General features: G+C 43.9%; 1 protein-coding gene across 1 annotated transcript in view; it reads right to left on the bottom strand.

Moving 5' to 3' along the window:
• Positions 1-20,669: 20,669 nt before the first annotated feature.
• The window catches only part of LOC111249113 (uncharacterized), a 197,410-nt gene continuing 193,292 nt past the window's right edge, over positions 20,670-24,787 (bottom strand). The window contains exon 7 of the mRNA XM_022802510.2: positions 20,670-22,198. Within this exon, the coding sequence (XP_022658245.1) occupies positions 21,431-22,198 (768 nt within the window). The 3' untranslated portion in view covers positions 20,670-21,430. The remainder of the gene's footprint in view (positions 22,199-24,787) is intronic.

Raw genomic sequence — 24,787 nt, 5'->3', positions numbered from 1 at the left:
CAATATTTCCTGGCTTTATTTTCCGACCTATCATGCGACCGTTGTATGAATTGCCATTTTTAGCAAGCCAGCATCGATTTTCTCGGGTACACGCTTTATGCTTTTCGACAAACTGTATCGGTGTTTTTTTTATTTGGCACGGTCCTGCCATGATGTTCGTTTGACAGGTTTGATGAGGCCGTTTGCTGTCATTCTCCGTTGCATCTCCGGTGCTAGGGGACGTGGAATCTATCTGAACTGAGCTATTTTCACCTGAAGCAACCTAGGTTGCTCGTCCTCAAGTCTTTATCAGTTTTGCCTTATTTGAGCTCCTTTTCTAAATATCGTTCGCATCACATCGCACTGTCAGAATTCTAATACTACCTTTGTTGTTGTTGTCTCTCCTGTTTGATATGCTATTTTTTGTGTGACGTGATTGTTGACGTAGGCTTCTTGTTATTGTTGTGACTGTGAGTTCGTTCATTCTGGTTTAGCTGCGCGACGTCAGGCTTCACAGTAGCAGCTTGTTACAAGTTCGCGAGTCGGCAGTGAATCTCTGATGCAGAAAGGCGGGCCGCTTCGGCCAAGTTGGTAATAACAGTTGGACCAGCAGTTATCGCCAACCCCTTGTTTTTTCGGCCACCAGTTCGCCATTTTCGCTGGCGCATCCTTCTCGGTTACCGCCGCCGCCGCCGCCGCCGCCGCCGCCGTGGTGGTCGAGAACTTTAAACGGGTGAATGAGTGACATCTCTTCTGTTTGACGTCTCAGGGGGTGGTCGACGGTGAACGGATCGCGCTTTGCTGGATCTCGCCACCGCTTTTTTGAAGTAGCAGTCATTTCGAAATGAACCGCGAAGGTAGCGACCGAGTAACGAAAACGCGGCCTGTTCTCGTTACCTCTGTTGCAATGCGCTTGTTGGTTCTATACGGAGATAAAAATGCCTAGGAGCTGAGTGGACTACTACCTCGTAAAACCTAGTTCCGCCGAAACTGACTGTAGCTTCAATCTGAACTTCAGCAGACTCACGCTGAAGCTGAAATCGGCATGCTCCTCTTCTTTCTTCTCTCTATCTGTTTCGGCTGCGTTTCAGAAGCTTCTGCGATCCGACATGTAATACCCAGTCACTTCTGTAACTATTTCTGACGAGGACGTTGCTCTTGCTCCCCCTCTCCTTCTTCTTTCTTTACAGTGGCTTTTTTGTTGTTCCATTTTTATGCATGCAACGGCTCTCCTCCGCTTTTGCCGCTATCGCTGCTAGCGGTCATTTTTGCGCTCAACGTCGTTTCGTTCCGTCTGTCTGTCCGCGGTGGATCCTTTTGCGGCCCATGGCAGCCTCTGGTTAACCACCACCGCCCGCCACCGCTGCGAAAGCCGCCGCTGCTGACTGCGACTTGTTTACCGATTCGCGTACGGCATCACGTCACTGGCTGCGGCTGCCGTCTCCGTCAGCGGCAGCAGCAGTCGTAGTAGCCCCACTCCGCGAAGAGTTGATCAAGCGGTAAATTGTTCCACTTGTCTAGCAATGCGTCGACGTTGATGTAGATGTTGTCATCTTCACCAGTATCGTCGTTACCGTTGTGTGTGTTTGGGCGCGCAAAAGCGCGCGTAAATGTGAAATATTATTTCATCTTACCAATTCAGTAGTGAGCGGTGAAAAGTTGCGCGGCCGACAGCGAAGGCGGGAACAAGCACCGAATATACTGCAGACAGCCCTTACAAGGCTGGTAGGGAGAACGAACCAGCAGCGAATGACGACTACACTAAAAAAGAAATTCACAATGATCAGAAATAAGATAGATCTATTTGTGGTCTTTAAAATGTCTATGTCATCAAGATGCCGAGTGGGCGACGAGCTTCAAGGCGGCCCGAACGCTGTATACGGTAACGGCGCTCAGCCAACGATGCACTCGCTCCGAGAAAAGCCCAGGAAGTCCAGTCGAAGTGCAACGGACACTGATAACAATAACTACGAGACTTAAATGCAGAGAAAGAGTCTACCGCAAATCGGACCACCCGGTTCGCAAAACGCACTCGTTTCGTCCGAGTGTAAATGTAACGATTTCAATGGCTCGCTGCGACAGGGCTGTGTCGGATCACGATGGCGCTGTTGACCGAAGACCGGATTGAAGCGTCGTGAAGGACACATTACTGCGGAGTAAATAGGTACGCCGAGTGAACGTAGAGACAAAGAGCTGAACGGGAAAGATGGACGGATAAACGTAAGGGGGTGCGATCAAGATCGACCGTAAGATCCTCGTGGTAAAACGAATTCACGCAGACGATTATGGACTCTTTCCACTATATGAACATGTTAAACCTTCAGACAATCACGGATCGCTCCGTTCCGCTGATTAGAGCGAAGGCGGACCCTTAAGGATTTACTAGCTTACAATAGTGCACGAGTTAACTGGCCAACTTTTTGATTGTCAGTACGACAGTGTTCGGGTGCAAGCCGATTATGCTGCAATCTAGTGCAAATTTAAAGAAGAATCGAGTAGTTTATGGACGATGATAAATAAAAGACACGAACAGAAATTAGAAGAGCCCCAGTCAGAACTTAAGTAGATGCTAACTTCGTCATACGTTTTTTGTCGACGTACAATGCAGAAATGAAATCAATACTATACATGTAGTATTAAAGGATAGTTTCCTACTTTTTGTGAATTAGTTTGATATTTGAGTGTCGTCTGGGAGAGTATCAAGGACGCAGCAAGATTTAAAAGCATTTGTCTTTTACACCTCCCTTCGGGAATTGACTGCATCATTATAGTGCATGATGACTAGATATAAGCACATATCGTAATTACCGGTGTGCTTAACAATGGGCATCTGACCCTACTACAATGACGCAAATATGGCTACGGATCGCTGGTTAATAATTAAACACAGAAACAACAGCAGCAGCAGCAGCAGCAGCAGCAGCAGCAATGGCGGTATTCGGCGCAGTACGAAATTATTTTCGGCTTAGGCCATTGCTAGTATTCTACTTGGGGGGCATGCGCCCGCCTGCTACAGTTCTAGCGTATTTACGCAATATTAAGCTTCCTGTCGACTGACGCGTTTCGTAAGTTTGACTTCAAATGGTTTCCAATGCCATAGATCCTCACCGTTGTGATTCATTCGCCGTTGGCCTGTATAATGTAAGGCTCCTAAAATTATATCGTATGGCTGTTCCGTTCGTGATGCCAACTGAGACGGACACATCTATTTGCATTTACGCAAAGTTCGAAATGGAGTAGAGTAGGCTAAAACGGCCCGGAGAAAAGCGTCCGGTATCGGAATTGAAGCGTCCGCGGCGGCACGTTAACTTTCAAACGATCCCTGATTCTCGTTCTGTTTGCTTTTGCCTAAGCAGATCGGGACAATTCAGTCAGATTGCATTTTTGCTACAGCTTATTCAGAGAAGCAATTCGGAACTGTTAACGTATGTGCATACACAATATATATGATGCCATGATAGTTATAAATACTTGTGAATTAGTTATGAAGACCTATTTGTCACTCTATATGATTTCTTCATCCATTTAGAATAGGGAATGCTAATTTTTATTAGCCGCACAATTTGCTTGATCGATATTTCAATTCTCAGCGTTTGCCGTTTGAGCATTATGCTTCACTGGGACATTTCATGAACGTGGGTACACCTATATACATGACCTGTTTCTCAGAAGAACAGTCCAGCAGAATGTCAGTTTGCTCCCCTTTTTTCGCCCTCTTTCCTTATATATATATATATATATACATATATATGGAAAAAAAGATTTCCTTTTTCCTTTTCTCATTGAAAAGAGACTTCATCATGCCCGCATCTTTTTTCAACTATCGACGCTAGTTGACTCCTGTCTATGCGTACCAAGGCCTTTGAAATGGCCAGCCACTGACCTATCTATAGGCGATTAACGGTTACCAGCGGCCCTCCTCCGTCGCTTTTCTGCTTTGGCCTTTTATCCTTATTCTTTTGCCGATTACACAGTTGCTTTTTTCTGTCGCCTTGTCCTCCTCCTCATTTCGACTTGAGTAGAAGACCAGTCTGTCCTGCCTTACTTCTACTCAGTGTCATGGTAATGACCTGAGCGAAGTCCTGGGCGCCTTCCTAACGTTGCAGATTTTCATATTTGGCGCTCAACCCTCTCTTCGACTTCGTTTGTTTGATCATCAGGCGGCAGAGAGCGACGAATCAACGACAACGAAAGTCGAGCCGAATGAATTCGCCCCATGTCCGCCGTGGGTGCCGCATAATCGACCACCATCACCGCATAACAGATAAACGGACACAGCAGACCTATCGAACAAGAACGAAGAATGCATATATATGCGAATGTGTATTTATCAGAGACTAGCACTCCGCCGCTTCACAACGTATGAACTCAGCGCAGCCAACGCTATGAACGACGATGCTGCAAACGACGACCAAAAACCTCCAACAAAATGGGGGCGCAATCATTCGCATTTGGCAATCAACGCTAGTTTTGCTTTGGCACCCTCTCCTGTGGCGGAGCAATTCGTTCTTGGGCCTACCCCTCTATTTTAAATTACAATTGCGCGCTATTCTAGGTGAACGCTTTCAACCCAATAGCAGCCATCGTAAACATTTACGCTCGGCGGCCGTAGTGCGTAGGGCTTGTAGCAATGCTTAGCAACCACGGGGCACAGGCCGATGCTTAACAAACCGCATGAGCACGCTAAGAAATATGATGAAAACGGTGTTTTGAAAAACCTCAGCATTTGATCCGTTCGCCTATCCCTTGCTGAGCAGAACTTTTCTTCAAAAGGCTTTAACGAGGAAAAGGGCAGCACTCAATTGACCAACTAGGATTAATCGATAAAAGAAGAGATGTATCTGATTTGAACAAAAGGAGCATATTGGGCCGCTGACTAAGCTTTAGCAGGTATCCCTAGCAGAAATAACGTCGGTAATTGATCGTTATCGTTGACGGATTTGTGATTATCGCAAGTAGGGCCGTTTCGATGAAACCTCTAAGACATGTTACATTCCGCTACATGCAGTTAAAACAAGTTAAATTCTACGATGCGTACATTTAGTAGAAAATGATAAAAGTTATTTTTGATAGGATCAATGCCTATGTCTAGCCAGCCAACACAGGTTTTATAGTCCTTCTGTCCAACTAGATCTAGGCATGCATATGCTAATACCCATAGTGCCTCTCTAAGGACTGATCTAGTCTCGAGTCTAGTCTGTGTTCTTGTAATCTACCTTATCATAGACAAGGCGTAATCTGGTACCGGTAAAAATGTAACGTTGAGAATACATTTTAATGGCCATCAATTGAACCAAACAGATATTAAGCTAGAATCGTAAAGCTGCCGCAAAACAAGGCGCCAATTAAATAAGCAGAGAAACGTATTCAATTTTAACTCAAGCTATTTCTTTGCCACCCAAGTAATTACAGCCATTTGTGCGTCCGTGTGTCTTTATGGCTAACAATCTATCAGAAAACAACAGATATTCCGCTTTGTTAGAACCTATTCGTTTGATACCCGAACGCCAAGCGGATTGTGTAGCTCCGTATTTGTGTTCTAGTGTTTGTATCAAGGTGCCCCTTTTTCGTCATTGTTTACCTGTTCCCTTGTCATGGCTCTTCTTCCAATGCCGTGAGTGGCGTAGGTGGCAGCTCGATTAGTTACGTTATTACGTCGGCGGCCGGCGTCAACTGATCTGACCTCGTCAACCTCCTCCACCCCCGCGGATTCAGCGAGCGTGTTTATAGTGACTTGGATCGTTTCAAGATTAATAATTTTACTAAGTCGAAATACAACAGTGCGCGCACTTGATGCCTGTTACATTACACATATAACAGAGGAACAATCGTTTTGCAAACATTGAAACTGAAGAATAAAAAAGCAAAAGAACAAGAGTGTATTATGCCAAAAGATGTAAGTCTAGGCAGGATGTATAGCCTTATTTTCAACCTACTCGAATTCAGAGCGAAGACGCCCGTCGTATTGTTGATGGCATGGCGACGAAGTTCATGCAGTGAAGATCGCATGGTTTGTCTATTTACGGTAATATAAATTAGACAAAGGCTTTGTGATGCTGACGCTGCTTCAGCGGTTTTGTAGGAACAAATGTAGCCGAACTTCTTTGACCCTCGCTTTGAAAGCCTAGACCCTTCATGATCATACAGCATCCGGACGATAGCACAACTTTCAATTTGAGTTATGATTACCTACGTCGTCATCTGCATTGTTCATTCATACGGTTCAGATAAGCAGATGTGGCAACAGAATAGAGAAAACATAAAAAAAAGGTCGAAATTAATAGGTTCATCAGCAATCATTAGCTACCTTTTATATGATTATCTGTTGAAGGGAAGTTCATATTATTCTAGAACGTTTGTGCATAGGGTAACAATAATTCAACGCGCCGACGGTACTGAAGTCATTTCGCGGCAATACACAGATCACCTGAAAACCTATTCGAACGCTACCACGGTGAAGTGCACTGGGAATCGATGGGAAAAAAATGAAAGATGTACCGCTATTTACACTGACTCAATCTGAGAAGTAGCAGACGCGAAAACTATAGCAGAACCCTAAGCTTCTAATAAATAACCAATTCTAGAAGATGGTTAATTAAAGCGTATCTATATGACAGATAGGATTACCTGACAGGTAATCAATGTACAAGATAACCATATTAATCGTTAAATATGGTGTTTTAGTAAACATTCTGCCCCAATGGGCAGCCGCTATGAACGATCGATAAAGACCTAGACGTCGTGGTAAAAATCACATGACTGAACATTATGTGTCCCCCCCCCTCCCCACTCCCCCTCCCCCAACCACTAGTTGTCGTTTTTAGTTTCATTGCTATACATATGCAGCTATTGGCACTTCCCAAGAGCGCAAAATAGTTTAGCTCCTAAGGACATACTTTGTTCTGCACGGCCTTTTTTTCAGCTATTTGATCACAAGACGAAATTGCTGTTTCCCTTCCTGATCAATCGCTCGTTGGATAGGTCGACATTTTGTGGTCGCCATCTTCGATGCTACATTTTACTCATTGATTATTTGTCATCTTTTCGCATTAGCTCGAGTTCAGGCTATTCAATCTGTTATGTTGTCTTCTGTTCTATCTTCGTTCTCGAATGAAAGAGTGATACATCGCCCACCTTGCTCATTTTACCAATCAGTCCGCCGTTTAGTGCGCGTTCATTTACCTCACCAGATATTTTGTGCAGGGTTTTCTGTTTTTCGCTCGAACGGGCCGCTTCATAACATCGTCGAAAAATCAATGACAACTGTCATTGGTTCGTCGCAACATGGACCGCGCTTAATCCATCCTATTAGTTTGTCCGTCCATATTAATTACAAATTGACATCTAATTACAGTTTCTGTGTATTTCGCGCCACGGAATGAGATGAAATCAACCGCGGCAATAGCGTATCGATCCCAAGCGGGCATGCACGCTATATTCGAATGTGCAAACGTACACAAACCATCACATACACCCATACGAATGAGCAGACGTATACGAAGCTTCTACAGATGTTCTCACTAGCATAGGGACAATCACAAGGACCTGTTCCTCACGACCGCCCAGCATTAAAGTGCTAGGACAGAACTATTACCGAAGCGACGGGGCTAACAAACAACGGAAGCCGCTGCAATGGAAGCAGGACAGCGATTGATCCTGGTGACAGTGGTGGTGGCTTCCGCATGTCAGATCTGCACGCGATCAGCTCGTCCGGTTCGACATCGCCCTGTCTGCTGTGCATGCGACCAGAAGAAAGGAGTCGCTGACGAGGAGACTCTACGCTCGATCGGCACAGAGCTAGCGTGTAGTACATTCAAATTGTTCCGGCAGCATTAGAGCGCCTCTCAGGAGAAAAAAGGAGTCGACGCGCAACGCACAAAAAGCACAATCAAATCAAAAGACAAATCACAACATTAGGTACGTTGAAACACCAGGAGGGTAGAGATTGATGTCTCAGCGTAAAACAATGAGTAACTTGACACATAAATAAGTTACCGTTACTGCTGCAGTAGACATCGTCATCGCCACCCGTTTTATACGCGGAACGATTACTGTTTTCAGTTAACCTAGCAATTTCCAACGCTTTCTGTCAATGGAAACATTGAAAACAATTACTTTTCATAGTTTATATTGACAGATTGATTAAATTGTAATTTTAATGGTTTTAACGCCGATTTCCCCTTTGTATGCGCATCAGGCCTTGTGGGCCTGACGAACGCTCAGCTCGTCACTGCTAATGACGGTGTCTAGGTTTTTATTTCTTTCTAGAACTGTAGAATCAATAGTAGAATTCTGTCCCGTCACGTTAAAGTGAACAGTGTTATCCTGGCCAAGTGAAGTGTTCCATGTTTGAATCTACGTACCAAGCCGAACCTTATTTCGTAAATGGCAACTCTATGAGCAAAGATTCTGTTTAATAGAAGTGAGAGAACGAGTGAGAGACAGAGGGAGGGAGGGAACGCTCAGTAAATGTTATCGCACCTCCCAAATTGTTCTATACCGTACAATAGACATTAGTGTTCATTATGGGAATATCGGCTTTAGGAGACTCGAAAGGGAAAATAATGACGAAAGCGGTAAGACCATTAGCACCGTTACTCTTTCTACGGATATTATCTTAATGCCCATACCCAAACATGAGGTGATCTGACCAGCTTTATATAGATGTCTTGTGGAATTACGTACAAGTTAAGCGTCAATCAATACAATATTGTACTACTCTGCCGTATAATGAAACACAATAAGCAAACCCTTAAGTTGCGGCCTCGTTCACATGCGCTGAAGTTCTTAAAGGTGATTGTACGGAGTAAGTTGCATCCGCAGGGTCGATTGCAGGACCGACGAATTTTCATTTACTGAAAGGTAATCTGTATCGAAAAAAAAATCAGCAGATTTTCTAAGAAATATACTAGGAAGCAGAGCAAGCTGATTTCGGTGTGTTTACAAGCGCTCAATTGGGCCTCTTGCAGGAAGGACACTGGTAATTTTAGACTTTTCGCGTACGACCTTTATACGCAAGATCTAGATATTGTCGCAGTCGTATCGGAGTCTGTATCAGCCAAAACAACTTCACGATTTTACCATTTATCTATGTAGTTAATACGTGCGTAGCGCAAAATCTTTATCACGCCAGCGAAACTGAGACGGTTGTTTATGAATAGATAGATCTTCATTATTGTTTCGTCACCTGTCGATTCATATATCAAAAAGGACCACCATAAACTTCTTGTACACCTATTACCAGCTGAGGGGAAAGGCGGTAAACGTGACCCAGTGGGCAATTACCCAACACACATGAAGTTCTATGCTAACGAAATTTTGTATTTCGATTCATCTGTGTGCCACGTACGTAGCCGCCCCTTGGGCATGCGTCGCCAGCTAGATTTGATCAATTTACCTCGAGTGTGCCAAGTCGTTAAGCACGGGACGAGAAAAAACAAAGAGGCAACAGTTATGTTTAAAAAAAAAAAAACATAATTATCGCATAATGGTATTGTCTCGTACGTTTATCTAATCGCTTAACTGGCTCATTACGGAGAACGACACTGGTGCGGATAAATACGGCGGTTGATCCGTATCCATTGCTGCTTTTCTCTTATCTCAGTAGCTTCGATGCTGACGCCGCTATCAAAGCGTGCTTTCAGTCGGCGCCAAAATAACTAAATCGTCCAAGCAATTGCTTCTGTATGCGACAGACGCTGTAACGTGTATTATGTCGATGGGTTTATTTGGTGGGGATCCGCGTGATCGGGCAATATGGAACAGAGAGTTGTACAGGCTTTACGTTTTATCATCCTCGTAGACCTCGCTGGTCCCGTAGCTGAAAATGAACTTGATTTCAATTCACGTAGGACAGAATGTGTGAAATTAATTAATGGCTTGTAAATTATGTAGTCTTCAACGCTCTATCATCCTCTAATATTACAATCATAATTTCGAAGAGCGGAGAAGAGATTTAGCTATTTATTTATTAGAAGACATCACTTACCGCTACTGGAATCGTCTACAGCTAGCTGGGGTATGGCAACTCGATTGGTATATATCGAATCTTCAAAGAAACGAAAGGCTTTTGTGTTAGTGCTACGGGATCTTCTAGGGGATCTTTGAGTGTAGCCTGACTTGTACTTCGACTTAGGCTCGATCCGTTGTCTTAAGAGTAAATCTTAAAAACGAAATGTGTTATCCGGCGCTACTACCGCTGCTCAGGCCTAAGTCTAATCCCTTCTAAACGATAAGCCACGCCAGCTTCATTGTTCAAATGTCCGGGTATATTATATTGCCGGCATTACATCACCTGACAGTGAACATATACATATATATATATAGGGTCAAATTATCATTATCAGCATCATGACTGTCATATATATTCCCGTAACCAATGGCTAGGTAGACGCGTTGAATGGCTTTTCTTTCCGATGAACTCTTCGTTTCCATTTGGCGTTTTTCTCTCTCCAGTGTGCTTATCAACGCTCACTTCACTAAAAATCAGCGATAACGGCGGCGGTGGTGGCTGCCGCCCCGACCAAGACGCAGTCTCAACAGACGAAGAAAGACTGTTGCTGCTGCTGCTGCTGCCCCCAGAGGAAACAAAGAAGAACAGAAAGAGCGTTCATAGTGATGTTCAGAAGAAGCGCGAGCCGGACGCGCGGACAGACGATTGGCTGTTGTCTGTCAATAGGCTTCGGTGTAAGCAGGCGACGTTGTTGTTTCAAAAGGAAATAACAACAACAGGAGCGTCAGCTCTTTCGCATGCGCTCTACTGTCTCGCAACTGCCGCTTCCGCCAGCTCCGCTCGCAACTCGATAGAAAAAAATGGGACCAAATTTGTTGGCAAATGATTTAGAAGCATTTGTGCCTTGCCTCTCCCGCGTCCAAGGCCCGATTCGTTCGGGCGTCAGCAAGCGAGCAACAGCACCGCGGCAGCTAAACGAAGAAAATATGCGCGCTGAACAAATACACACCCAGAGAAAGATACGCACGCATAGACGTATAGGCACAACAGCATATAGAAGTAAATGCCTACAGAATACGATCGGCCACGCTTTCAGCATTGGCACACAAATCGTCAGTGGGTGCCTACCTGGTAGACGGATACCGTCGGCCAGCCACGGTGCAGTTGTGGTGCGCGAGGGTCTCCCCAAAGGACGAGAGGCGACGGGCGCTATCGGCGTCAGAGGAAGCAGACAAGGAGCTGATCGCAGTGGCTGTTGTTGCCATAGTCACGCTGCTACCAATCTTGCACCCAACGCCAAACGGCAAAAGCCGAAGATTCACGTAGTAGAGCACTGGATGGCCGGACACAGAGAGAGAGAGAAGGTAGCAAGCGAACGAATGCGGGGAGGATGGGGCAATATCGGAAAATTAGTGGGTAAATAAGCGCGCCGAATACACGACGAAATCATCCACAAGGAAGAGAAAATGACGCTGGCCGCCGTCGTCGTCGCCGGCTCCGGCTGCATCAGGACGTCGAGATAAAGTAACAGCGAGCGGCGAAAAGAAAGAAAAAACGAATGAACAACAACAATGCCAATGAAAAAATATAAAAGCAAACGAAGTACAATTAGCAGACAATATAAACAAGACAAAACATAAATATAAACGGAGCTATATATTTAATATAAATTACTCCGCCGCTGCCGCTGCCGCTGCCGCCATCACTCCAGCCACCAATGGCTCGTTGATGACGGCGATCGCCGAACGTGAATGACCATCCAACGAAGAAGAGATGAACGGGAGATATTTAGGTGTAGTTAGCTTTTATTTCGCTGGCCATTTCTTCATTTAGGCGCTCTCGGGCTTACGTCGAAGAAGGCTCTTGTCGCTCTTTTCCCTTCCATGTTTACCCCTCTTTTTGCCGAACTTATTGGCCACTTTGCTTCGGCCAGTCTGAACAACTCTGGCCTGCCTGTGCTCGTTTTCGACTTCGTATGCGAGGTGCCGCGAGTGTTGCTGGTCCGGAGCCACAAGCGTGGCGGTGCTTTAACTCGGCCAAACAGTCAGCCTCTGCCGCCGCCGCCGCCGCCGCTGCCGTCTGCTGCTCTTCATCGTCTCAGTGGTTGTCGTCGACAATGAGTCCGGCGGCCATTTTTTATTCCGCAGCCTCCGCCGCCGCTGTTGTCGTGTGTTACCAGCGGTAGTAGTGGTCGTACGGTCGTCGTTGCGGCCGTCTAAGCGATGCTGCTGCTGTTACCGAGATTCGTGGTAACTGCACAGGCGATTCTGGCGGCGGCGCTGCGTTGCATCCTTCTTAGGCACCTATTTGTTCTGTGCCTATCTCTGGCTGTGTAAGCGAGCTGAACATGTCCGTCTTCGGTAGCCGTCCCATCGCATGACCAAATGCCGGTTCGTCCATCTCCATCGATGTCCATTGTGTGCGCACTGTTGAGCGGGTTCGGGTTTGATCTTCCTTGCGTTCATCATCGCCATCGCTGGTGCAGCCGGTGTTGCCGGCGTCGATCATTCGACGCTGCCTCGCACATCCAATTTCATCGATACTAATTCCTGTTCATGTCGGTGCTGACGCGTGCACGTTCCGTGCAAAAACGGCCTACAGAAAGACCGTAATATAACAGACAGTTGAATACACACACGTATGCACGTTCGTAAGGTGAGTCTTTGCGGGTTCACTTCGCATTTCATGATCTTCAGGGCGGAGCTAAACATTAACAGGACAGAGAAACGAGAGCGCTAGGTGAGCAGTAGCAACGGTGACTAAAAACATCTATCGGCTACGACTATCGTTGATTGCCAATTGGCAATAAATATTGGTTGTCAAGTAAGTGGCACACGGTGTGGGCCATTTTGACGCGCACCACGACGATACTGCTGCTGGTAGTACGCGAGTTGCCCTAAGTCCCCTACGGTGGCTGCTGCAGCAACGCGATAATGTTTAATCTGTCCACAGTACAACATTGGAAAAGGCACAATATAGCACAGTTATTAATGTGGCCTATTAGAGGCGGCGCGCGATCCCAGCTATACATCTACCAGGGCGACTATTGATATGTATGCTATATAGGTCTTTCTATGTAAGCTAATTGTCTTGAACGTATTTGAAATTGAATGGTGTCATCGTTTATTGTTTCAACACGTACGGCACTTTGAGCTAGATAAACATATGTCTAAATAAACTATATTATCCATATTATCTAAAATTATAAATATCATTGTTAAACATTGTCGACATCGAACAAGGTGGCACTGTTATGTGGGACGAAAAATAGCGTATGCTTCAACATTTTGTGCTAGTTTAGAATAGTCATTTTCTCAGCTTAAGCAAAATTGTCTATCTCTGATCCAACTCCCCCATATAAACATCTAATCTGGTAAATTTTTAACGGTAGCCGAAGTTCTCCTCAGGTAACTTGTGCTGCTGACTGGCAAGATCCACTTGATGATCATGATAGCAAGTTCTGAGTTGCAACAATCACCTTCCAATCAGTGTTGATAGTAATTTAAAAAAAAACCAATAGCGTGCAGTATAGATCCTCTACAAACGCTACTCTGCGGGATGTATGTAGCCATTTTGTGCTAGTCTAGAATAGTTATTTTCTCAACATAATCAAAGTTGTCCCTTCAGCGACAAGTTAAAAATAATACTTCAATAGATCGTAATTTTGGTGATTACAGTCCAATGCTTTACAATGCGCACTATATGTACAGCAAGTTATGACTGACGAAGTAGAAAACGAAAGCGTTTTTTAACAACGTACTCAATTCTATATCGGCCTAATGACGTTCTCCCGTTCTTGACAGTTGCAAAACCCAGTGATTGGCTTGAAAGGATGCATATGATTTTCAGAAAAGCTTCAGGAAAAGTTTTAGACTCGTATCCAATGTATTCCTTTCGTATTATTCGATGAAACCATTGACCCCTTCGGACATTGGCTGTACTAATGGCAACATATATCACAATAGTGAATGCATATATGTAATGTATATATGTCGTTCTGAACCAGTGGTTACAGGCGGGACGTAAAAGGGTTGAAGGCGACGGTGAGATTGTGGTCGCTTGCTTTGAGGGACGACAAGTGGACGCGAGCGCACAGCTGGGACGGCAAATGAATGTCATAGGATGCCAAACGCTGCTACGTCAATGGGTCCTATCTCATCAATTTAGTAAAGCGCAGATTAATCCTATGCGACTCCTACCTCCCCCTAAATCCCTTAACTCCCATAGGTCCAAAGTCATTTTCCACTCTAACCAAAACCATTTCTCTCTTAGTGAGCTCTTCTTGTAGGTAGATGGTGTATGCATATTGCGTGCATAATAATAAGCATTATTATCATTATTACCTATATTATGGTTGAGACTAGATTTCTAGCATGATTTTACTTTTCAAAAGTGAAATCATGGTAGTAGAAGCAGTCTGCGGTGACGACCAGGAGAAGAGCTAGTCAAGGGGATATAATAGAACCATAGATTTAGTCATTTAGATTCGTGTGCACAAAAGTGCTGAAGACGCAGGCCGCGAATAATTTAAGGCTAGTCGGCCTGGCGAAACAGCAGCATTCGATGAGCATCATTGAACAGACGCAGGCCAAATCCCAATAATAACATATAGATTTGAAGATCGTGTAGGGAGTCGAACGAAAAATCTACTCAGATTGGCCAACAGAAAAATGTGTCCTTTAGCGCATCGATCACAGCACTAGTGAATGTATATTAAGAAATATATAACGAAAAGGAGCATTGGATTGGCTCAATTTGTCACGAACACGACACATCGGGCGACTTTTATTAACACGCGCTTTTTATTTCTGTTGCGCATTGTGATGATATCAAATGTTTTAGGACTTAATTCTAGATTACTTTCGAACGCTCACAACATTTTTTGGTTTGAACAAGTTTTTAGCCGCTGCAGTCTCTGTTCAGAGAAAAACAAACGAACTATCGGCGATTATCTTTGCTGACGTACCTCAATAACTGGTAGTGGCGGGATTTAGTGGTATAAGGTACATTTAATACGACAAAAATACGTAGACGTAAAAAAAGACTCGAAAGTCAAGAATTATTAGCATTATGCGAGAACGTCTTCCTCTTGTCCCGCTGCTCGTCTCCATTTTTCCTATTGCTAATTGTGTAAGTTCGTAAGTATGTGAATAGCAGTATAAACTGGCATATCTATCTACAGCAGTTATAACGTTAAGGAGATGCGGTCAGTTCGGCGGGTGGCAGTTGCCGATATTCTTTTATGTTTGAAAGACGTTAATGCCTGGGCGCCTTTCCCCAACTTTTAAATCGCGGCCGCAGAGGGGCGTTTAAGGTGATACAGTTCCCTAACTTACCTCGGTGCCCATGTTTTATAACAACCATACAACTGCACTTTGTCAGTATCGCATTAAAGTGTAACTGCATTTTGTTTACATATGGTACGTTAGATTCATAAACTCAAAACGTTGACTGATGGCTTAGGACAACGTCAGCGCCATAACTTATGAGCCATCATTTGGGTTAATTTTGTCGGTGAAACATTGATATGGATATGGATCAATCATCGGATTATAAGTTCAATTGGCTGGTATTTTTACAAATCATTGGATGGTACTGACATTTAACTTTGAAAGTTTAATAGGTACTACCTAAGGCTTTGGTTCGCATTTTCGTTGAAGAAAATTTGTGAAGTTGACGTAGTTGGGTTAAATCGACCCAACGGAATGTCTGAGTTGTTATGGGCCGAATTTGGTTGTGTGACGTTAACGCCAGTTCAAGCGAATTTAAGCTATATCTTTGATTTAATTTACAGGAGATGGCCTAATTCGAATTGTCTCACGGCCGTAAACGGTGTCAATACTTGTTGAAACTTCTTTTTTTATCACGGCTTGCTACTAATCGCAGTCTAGAGGCTTTACATTCTATCGTGAAAACTGAAACGGAGTTCACAGAATATCCAAGTTGGAAACTTGCTTGATTCTCTGGAAACTACGCACCACAAGACGAGTATAACAAACATCAGCTACGTTGAAACATCCCACTAACTTCAACTAGCTAACTTAAACTTATGAGTAATATTTTTAAATGTTCTGCATAACTGCTCAAGTTCCGTGTAACTGCAGATTTTACGCCCTGAAAAATTTACGCGCACATCACGCTCATAAAATAACTCAGGGGCAACATTTTTTATTAATCTAATTCTAACATAAACCTTGTTTAAACGTTATTTGAATATTTTAAAAACACATTTCTGTCCTTTGCTATTTTTCTTTGTACTTTTTTTGGATCTCAAAACAGCCTGAAAAGTGACTCATCCGTGGCGTTACAAGGAATTTGGAAGGGAAAAACAAAGTGCCCTTCCTAAGAAGAAATATTGTTGATGAAATGTCGTCTCGGGACTACCACTCGACGATTAAAAAATTCTCAAAATTATTTTTCTCAAAAGTATTATAAACGCAGCAATAATTTCTTCCTTTCGCCAGTTCCAGTCTAATTTTCTAATGAAACAAGGAGCAAAAACTTAAATTACACAAACTACATGTTACGTCCAACCAAAGACGACATCCTAAACACGGGTATCCTCAAATAGAACATTTTAGGTTCTTCCATCATCGCACATTGATATGTACAACTCGCTTTATTGGTCTTCTCTACTGGGGTTAACATCTAAATATTGCTTACGTTTATACGGCTATTGCCCATGTAACAAGTAATGAAAAGCGAATATTTTAATTATATTAAATATTATAGTAATTATCGTTCAGAGTGGCGAAGGATCTCTGCCCGTTATTTAATAACAACGAAAGGTCAAAGAGATATGAATAGAAGCTGCGAAGCAAACCCAGAAAGGGCCAGGTATTAGCCCAGTTTGCTGTACAGCTCCCGCAAAAATCAGTCTAGAAGGGAATCCTACAAAATTCAGCATCTATTTAGCTGTTAATTGTCTTACCTCTCACGGTTTCAACGCTCGGTAACAAATTTCCTTGTAAATGGGCCCGCAACTAGTTTGAAATTAAAGTTAATTACACAATTTGGCGCACGATGACAGGGCAACTTACACGAATCCTCCACGGTGACGCGAACAGTCTTTGGCCCTTTCCAGCCAATTGCGAGCCGAGATTTTTGTTTGGATAGTGTTGAGTTGCGGAGAGCTCCCTGAATCGTATGGTAGAACTGGAGGTCCGAATCTACTCTCGATATCTACTGTGTTTTCGCTCTACCTTCTTGCGTACGCTTCTGTTTAAATTCACTAGCAGAAACGCTGGCAATCTGCTTTAATGACAAACACAAGTCGAATGGCGAAATTAAATTGCCGTTTTGAACGAATCGGCTACACTGACGACCATGCTGGTAATCGTCATTAAATGATGCGATTATGCCGTCTTAAGCTTATGATTCGCAAGTGGCCGTAACGTTAGTGGGGCCAGCGTCGAGCGATTAGTAGCCCTGATCCGTCTTTCCCTATCGCGCGCGCGCGCGATGATAGGGAAAGCTCGCTTCAGTGTCTCTAGTAGTCTTGCCTTTACCTGGGTTTTCGCTCTAGCAAATAAAAAAGAATAACGGCTATTAACAACTAACGTTAGTCAGCTTAGTGGCGTTGGGAGACGACATGAGCAAACACGAATGAGCTTAGCGTCGGGCATGATTGAGAATAGAGACCCAGTTGCTCACTCAGCTCGGGTCGAATGTCTTCCTCTTATGTGCATTTGGCAACAAGTGAAGACGAGGTAAATCAGACGACACTGACGACGCTGACCGAGAAAGACGCTGTAATTATATTTGTTATAAGAAATTACTATAACGTGACAAAACTCGCGGCCAGAGGCATGTCTGGCCGAAATCGCGAGGCTCCGACGCAATCGTTAGCTACACTGGCGGCTCTATCTAACCGTCGTTTCAGCTGCTGCTGCTGCTGCTGCTGCTGCCGCCATCATCACTGCTCACGATGCTGAAGCCAAAACATTCGGAAGTTGACTGTTTTGAGATGTAGCGGAAAAAACAAAAAACTTAATTACTGGCCCTCTAGACGTGCTCGATGCACGCAGAACCGAACGCTGAATGAATAAGAACTAGATGAAGAACCAAGCAACATTCCAGACATGCGTACAATTGTGAGACAGCAGTAGTGACTGGTTACAAGCGCTAAGCCTGTGTGATGTTAGCGTAATGTTTTGGTATCAGTCCTCACCGCCTGATAAAGGAATAGAATAGTGGTGATGGCTACGAAGCCATACCCGAAAGGTTAGGCGGGTTGCTATCGATAGCAACCCATGACCCGACCCGGCAACGTCACTCGAACGCTAGTATCATTTCCACTAACGGGATAGCCGGGATCGACAGCACCCTCGAAGTGAGAGAAGCGAGGAAAGAAGAAAATCTTTATTACCTGAACCTCGGAACATTTATAACCTGTTACACGTACGCCAGGAAACATGCAATGATAGGGTGAAGTGATGGGATGTTGTGAGCGAGCGGCGGTCGCTAGGATTGTCTCGCTTGCGAGTTTCTCACGGCCACGACCAGCACTACCGCCCCCAACCCCGATCGCCATTCTGAGGCTTAACATACTCTAGAGTCATCACAGGAGTGACCAGGCAGTAGCTGGAAAGCAGGTCTGGCCGGCTCCACGATCTGTTAGCCCGAACCCAGATAACCCGCCGTGCGTCCCGAAGGCATCCCAGTGGCTGGCAACCGCAAATACAGCAATGGCGAGGGTGCGGTCTGATACAACAACCACCATTACCAGCCAACCCTTTCACTAGTTGGCGAAGTATCTACACATTATGGAGTTTCACTAACTCTTCTTCGCCGTAAAAGATACGCGCGGTCAGGAACTCAGATATAGAATGTCTTATAATGAGTTCCGTTATTGGTGATATGAATGAATCTACAATTAAACAGGTTAAATAAGTTTATTTAATTATTTACATAGAAGCCTTCATGTATTGGGTTGTCGAAAAAGTATTGACCTTCGATTGAAATTAACTGCACCCAATAGTTAGAAAGAACGCCCTGTTCCGCTACGATAATGCTCGACTACATGCATCTTTAGCGATTCGACAAAAATTGAGAGAACTTTCATAGGAATACATATATATATATAATAGTGCGCTGTTATCGAAATTTGAGCAAGGGCAATTTTTATTTAATCTTCCCGCGCTTAACGAATTCCTACCAGGATTAAAAGCTTCCTTTTTTTTTACCCGAAATCAACGATGCATGGTATTATCCGTCTCCAAGCGCCTGTTGAAAAATCCAACTGGAGGATCCGCAACAGCATTTAGATTTGAATGTTTTGAAGATGCATCAAAACAACTTAAGAAGTTTCCTTTGGAACATCTGAGTGTTCGGTAGAAAAATGGAGAGGAGCATCCCAGTTGTTATTGGGTTGTCTAGAGGAACTTCAATGATTGGTCTTTTCGAGCATTTCCACAAACTTTTTGTTTGTAGAATTTGGTCTGCTTTCATCCCATTTAGTTCTATTTCTATGTCTATTTACACGGTTGTTTTCTATTATGATTTGTCACCTACAAATATCGCTGTAATTGTAATATTAGAAAAGCTGATTTCGCAATAAAAAAAAAAAGGACTGTTTTGAAAATAACTAAGTTTAAGTTCCGAAACAAATATGTGATCGCGTTGAATGATGGCCGTATCGAATAAACGTGACAGATAAGGAATGACACATCTAAACTATGCCCCAAAAAAAAAAAAAGAAAAAAATCATTAGAAATGAAGCAAAGAAAAGATTCTAAACTCAAACAACCACTCTTTGTATAGAGAAAGAGAGTTTTTGAGTATTTCTATACGCAGGAGCATCAAACCCTTCGAAAGCCATTACCTGAGTTAGTAGTTTATTAGCTACCATGGTACATTGATTAACTCGAAGCTCCGAACCACATTACCGTAGCGGCCTCCTACCGAAAATGCTAGTAGTGGTATCGAAAATGCCATGTGGCTGCTGACCACTATAAACAATTACATTGTTCAGCTTCAATACCTCTGCAGTGGTATGTATCAAAAAGCGCCTCTTCTACCTATCTGTTCCCTGTCATGGCCTAAACTCTTGAAGCAGTATAACTTGACCGATTAAACTTAACGTTACCGCCAATTGCCGCTCCTCCCGAACACCCTCTTTCCATGATCGGCTATCAGCGTACTTAAAATAACAAAATGAACAAGGCGTCGCAGAATTTTTCCTATTACCTAGCTAAGGAAACAACATATATATACCGTACATTTTGTCACAGATGTCGCAGTTGACAGTTACTTCTGTTAACTTTGCAGATAGGCAAGGGCCAAGGAGTTAAGGGAGATATCTTCGTTGCCCAAGGCATATTCCTCTGGTATGAAGGCGGAATCAGTTGCAAAAGCATTGCCACTCGGAGTGTTATATGTTCGCCTGTATCCTAAAACGTGCCTTACGTTTCCTGGTACATTGTTGAGCGCTTACGGCAATTCTTGGCTCTTTCGAGCGAAACAAAGTACAAATGCCGGTCTTCGCAACATCTATTGAAGAAAAAAAATTGTTCAGAATGAGGATGAAAAATCAAGATTTTCAATCGTTCGCATACTATCGTTTGAACATGTCTATCCAGAGCCTATAGCTAGCACGAATAAAAAATCACTTTTTTTTTTCAAAAGAATTAAAATATATAATTTATTATAGTTATTATGATAATTATTAATTACAATTTCTATCTATCTCTTTTTGTTTTTATCATTTTTCTGTACACAGACAAAAACCCACCCATGCTTACATTCATACGTACATTTATTAGGTATTAACAATACTTTCTGTCGACAAGCTGAATATGTATGCTACAATATCAATGTATTGTTCATGAATAATTTAGCAGTAATTTTTGTTAGTCGATAGTTTTAGGCAGAGGTGAAACTGTAATAAATATACCACTTTTTTTTTTAAAATTTTCAATATACAGTTTTCTATTATACTGCCCTAGATGTGATTCGTGTTTTGAGATGGGTCGTCTTCAGGACTGAAGATAATGATGGCTTTATTGGTTTTCGTTTTTCAGTGAACTAGCCAAGTCGAAGTCGACGTGAAGGAAGTCAGCATTGACTCTGCTAGAGAAGCAAGCTTTCTAGGTACGAAGGAAGAGCAAAGCAGGCAGCAATATTTGCCGCGAGAAAAAACGCAGGCCAGGCCGTACTCGTTAAGGCTATCCTGTGTCGCAATTAATATAAAATCATTGTCTCAGATTGACAATTATTTGAAAAGACTGTTTCATTATAGTCGGTCCTAATTTGTCGGACAGCAGGCTTAACTGTACACAAAATTGCTTTCTAAAAACTTGAATAAATCTACGCTTCGGGTATTTACATGTAGTCTATAATCGTCAAAGCTTTTTCCCTTCACGTCGTATTTGAGCTAAGGAAGATCAGCGACAATTTGTTTTTGTTACTAAGTCATATTGTCAGAGTTCTGAGATGCATCAGAGCTGTTGAGGACACTGAGACTTGGGTCAGTAGATATGCGATTAGCAAAAGTTACGTCTAGTTTGAGTTTGAATCACTCTGTCTTCGGAGCTCTTCCTCATGCTCTCGCGCTTTGAGACGAAGCATCTCAATACTCAGATTTACTCCTGGTCCTAACGGTGCCTTATCATCAGCATCCTTGGCAGGTTTCTCCTCACCTTCAGCGACGGTAACACTCGTCTTGGCACTAGTCGGCGAATCCTTTTGGCTGCTGGCAACGTCGGCCACTTCGATGTTCATCATTGGCGAACGAGAACGTGACGATTCGTGCGACTTTGCCGAACCGGCCGGAGACGGACTGCGGCTTTGGCTGTCGACTTTGACCTGAGCAACCATCGCCGCTTGAAGCCACGCCTGAAGGTGATTCGCATACGAGCTGCTAAGAGCTGGTGGCAGAAACGGGTTGAACTGAGGTGAAATACTCATGCCAGGCAACATGCCGGGTAAACTTGGTAACCCAGGCGGCAAGGTCATAGCAGGAAGGGACAATAGTGGAGCAGAAGTGGATCCACCGCTTGGGGGTCCTCCGGAAGAGAAATGCATCGAGTGACGCTCCCCCGTAGTTTGCGCTTGCTTTCGGCCATAAATCGAGGCAAACGCTGCGGCAGCCGCTACGGAAGGTTGCGCAGCCGATGGTGCTCCCGATTGTGAAGATCCTTCTGGAGTGCCTGCCGCTGGTAAACTCTGTGGAGTCGAAGCATAGGGATTGAAGCCAACCCCAGGATTTGGGTTGCCGTTAGCCTTCTCCTGCTTACGCCATTTTGCGCGCCGATTTTGAAACCATACCTGAAAGTCAGAGGCAATACAACGGCGTTAGCGATGAGGAAGCTACAACTAATTCAACTCAGTGAGATGGATATTAATAGCAGTAATTTTGCATGAAACTCTCTAGTACTCTAAGGAATCGCGGTACTCAACAAATTAGCCGAAAGATTTTGTGTGTAGAACGGCTGATCGTAAAAACGCTGTCGCATGCTTTGACTCATTGTAAAGTCTTTCATCTTCAGCTTAGAAATGCCCCTGATGGCTCATAGCATGGCTTTGTTTACCACAGGTGTACGTGCCAGTGATATTTCGTACGACTTTGCTACCAGAGACAGCACTATTTCGATAACTGATCTCTGTTTATTTTTGTTTGTCACTGTTTTAGAAGGATTGTTATTTATAAAATATAAATAAACGACACTAAAGAAAATAGGCGACCAACATAGTATATTTAAAAGTTTGGCATTGCTTTTTTTTGTACACAGTCACGGCTTTGTCATATTGCTAACGTCTGTGAACCATTGCGTAACCCCCCCCTCCCCCCCCCTCGAAGAATGCTGTCCGCCATGCTGATTGGCGCACCTCTCTAATGCAGAACCTAGCTGTTGGGCATCTACAAAACTGAATGACCGCTGAGAGACGTCTGGCGTCGGGTCAGCGATAATATCACAAAAACCACCCCGCTGCTGCGGTACCGGGCAACACTACTAGAAAAATAACTCTAATTCTAATAGAAGTGGTATTATAGTGGCAACAGTCGCGCCGATCGCTGACACCACATTCAACGCTACCACAAATAGACAGGACGTACTGTCTCGCTGACACGGATCATACTAACGTGACGTTTTAACATCTAACTCACTTTCTGTTTCCTTCTCTTCCATTTTTCTCTGTGTCCCTCTCGTTGTTTGGTACTTGGTCGCATTTGAAGCACATTCATAGAGCCTGTGACTACGCAGGACTTGACTATGGAAACACGACATACATCAAAGAACTGCTCTTGGCCGGAGATAGGTGTCTCATTTCGTAGTTTTTCCCTACGTCACCTAGTCTGGCGGCCAGCCACTTTTTGTGTTTAGGTCGGCATTGGCGCCAGCGCATGTAGGCTGAACCGTTCGGGCAGACTTTGGCGCTCGCGACGAGCGGTCTGGCCAGATTTCTAGAGCCTGTGCCCAGTCACTGCTCACAACCAGAGCAGTCGCTACTCGTCGTTGTCGCGTTACTTTGGGCTGTTGTCATCGTCGTAGACGTGCGTCAAAATTCAAAATTCCTCAAGCTCGTTCACGCGAGTATCCTTATCGTTCACGAGCTCACTTCGTTTTCACCAGGCCCAACAGTTTGATCGAAAAAAGTAAAAAAGAAAAAGATGTACAATAAAAACTACCGCTAGACGCCTTCGTATATCATCGACGACCATATAGCTTTTGTGTATGGTAGCAAGGTCCGCTGCCAGGTCTGAAGTATACGGTGCCAATGAGGACGGAAAGCAACATGCCATAAAGGTAATTTGAACACTGCCGGTTCCAATTGTGATGACGAGAATAAGAATTAAGAGAACAGGGTAGCGAAAGTGAATCGGACATGTCGGCAGACCAGGGGGTGCTCCGGTTTACCTTAGCACAATAAAGTAAAGGTTAACAAGTAATCATATCGCGAAGTTTTCTGTGCCGCAAGACTGAAGTTATGGTTATCTGTCTGTTCGACCGCTTTATTACTGCTATTACGTTGAATGTTTAAAAAGCCCATCAGAATTTTTCGGTTACCTTAAGAACAGGTCAGCGGATTAAACGAAGGAAAACAATTCTATGAGCATCACTGATTTGGCTTACTACGAAAGCAGCGATGTATGACAGCTTCAAATAGAGCCAACTCTATTTCAAATGAATGACCTCACAGTAACATCGATCACAGAACGATATCTGAATCTATGATCGCTTGCATCCGGCTTGTTCTAGCAACGATAGCAGTACATAAACAGATCGCACAATTGTGCAGCCAATGCAGATATATAAATTGTGCCTGTCCTTTGTTTATCGAGTGGTTCTGACAACATAACTGATTAAAACCTGACGCGCATCCGTCGTTCGTGCCGCTTTGGTCTTTCGTTTGACGTTAGGTTTCATCCAATAGAAAACCGAACGCGGATCGTAACAGATATTTTGTCATCTATTTCGCTGATTGAACTCACAAAAACCAATGCCAAGCAAGCAACAAAGCAAATAGCCGGCGATCAGAAGCAGCTCCGACCGGATCATCGTTTCAATTAGATCACAAACTCTATTGAACCCGCAATGCGACGCAGGCGCCCATATTAGCGCGCTTGATCACGGATGGAGGCGTACCTCCGTTGTTCATATAAGGAGTGCGTATATACCAATAGAAAATGAAACATTATTAGAAAGCGATACACCAGCGAATCGGACAGTGGGACACAAAGGTGGGATGCCAGGTCATGCTTCGAACGCTCCGCGTTTAAAAAATTTGGGCAGACATCGAGCGTCCAGGCTACATTTTTCAGCCCTCTTCAGTTTAGTTGCTCCTGCAGCCGCTTATTCGAAGCGTCTATAGTTTCTTTTTTCACTTCTATTCTACTAGTCTACATCTTTACCT

The sequence above is a fragment of the Varroa destructor genome, unplaced genomic scaffold, assembly GCF_002443255.2.
Source record: "Varroa destructor unplaced genomic scaffold, Vdes_3.0 BEIS01000004.1, whole genome shotgun sequence".
Lineage (NCBI taxonomy): Eukaryota > Metazoa > Arthropoda > Arachnida > Mesostigmata > Varroidae > Varroa > Varroa destructor.
This window is presented reverse-complemented; position numbering and strand designations above follow the sequence as displayed.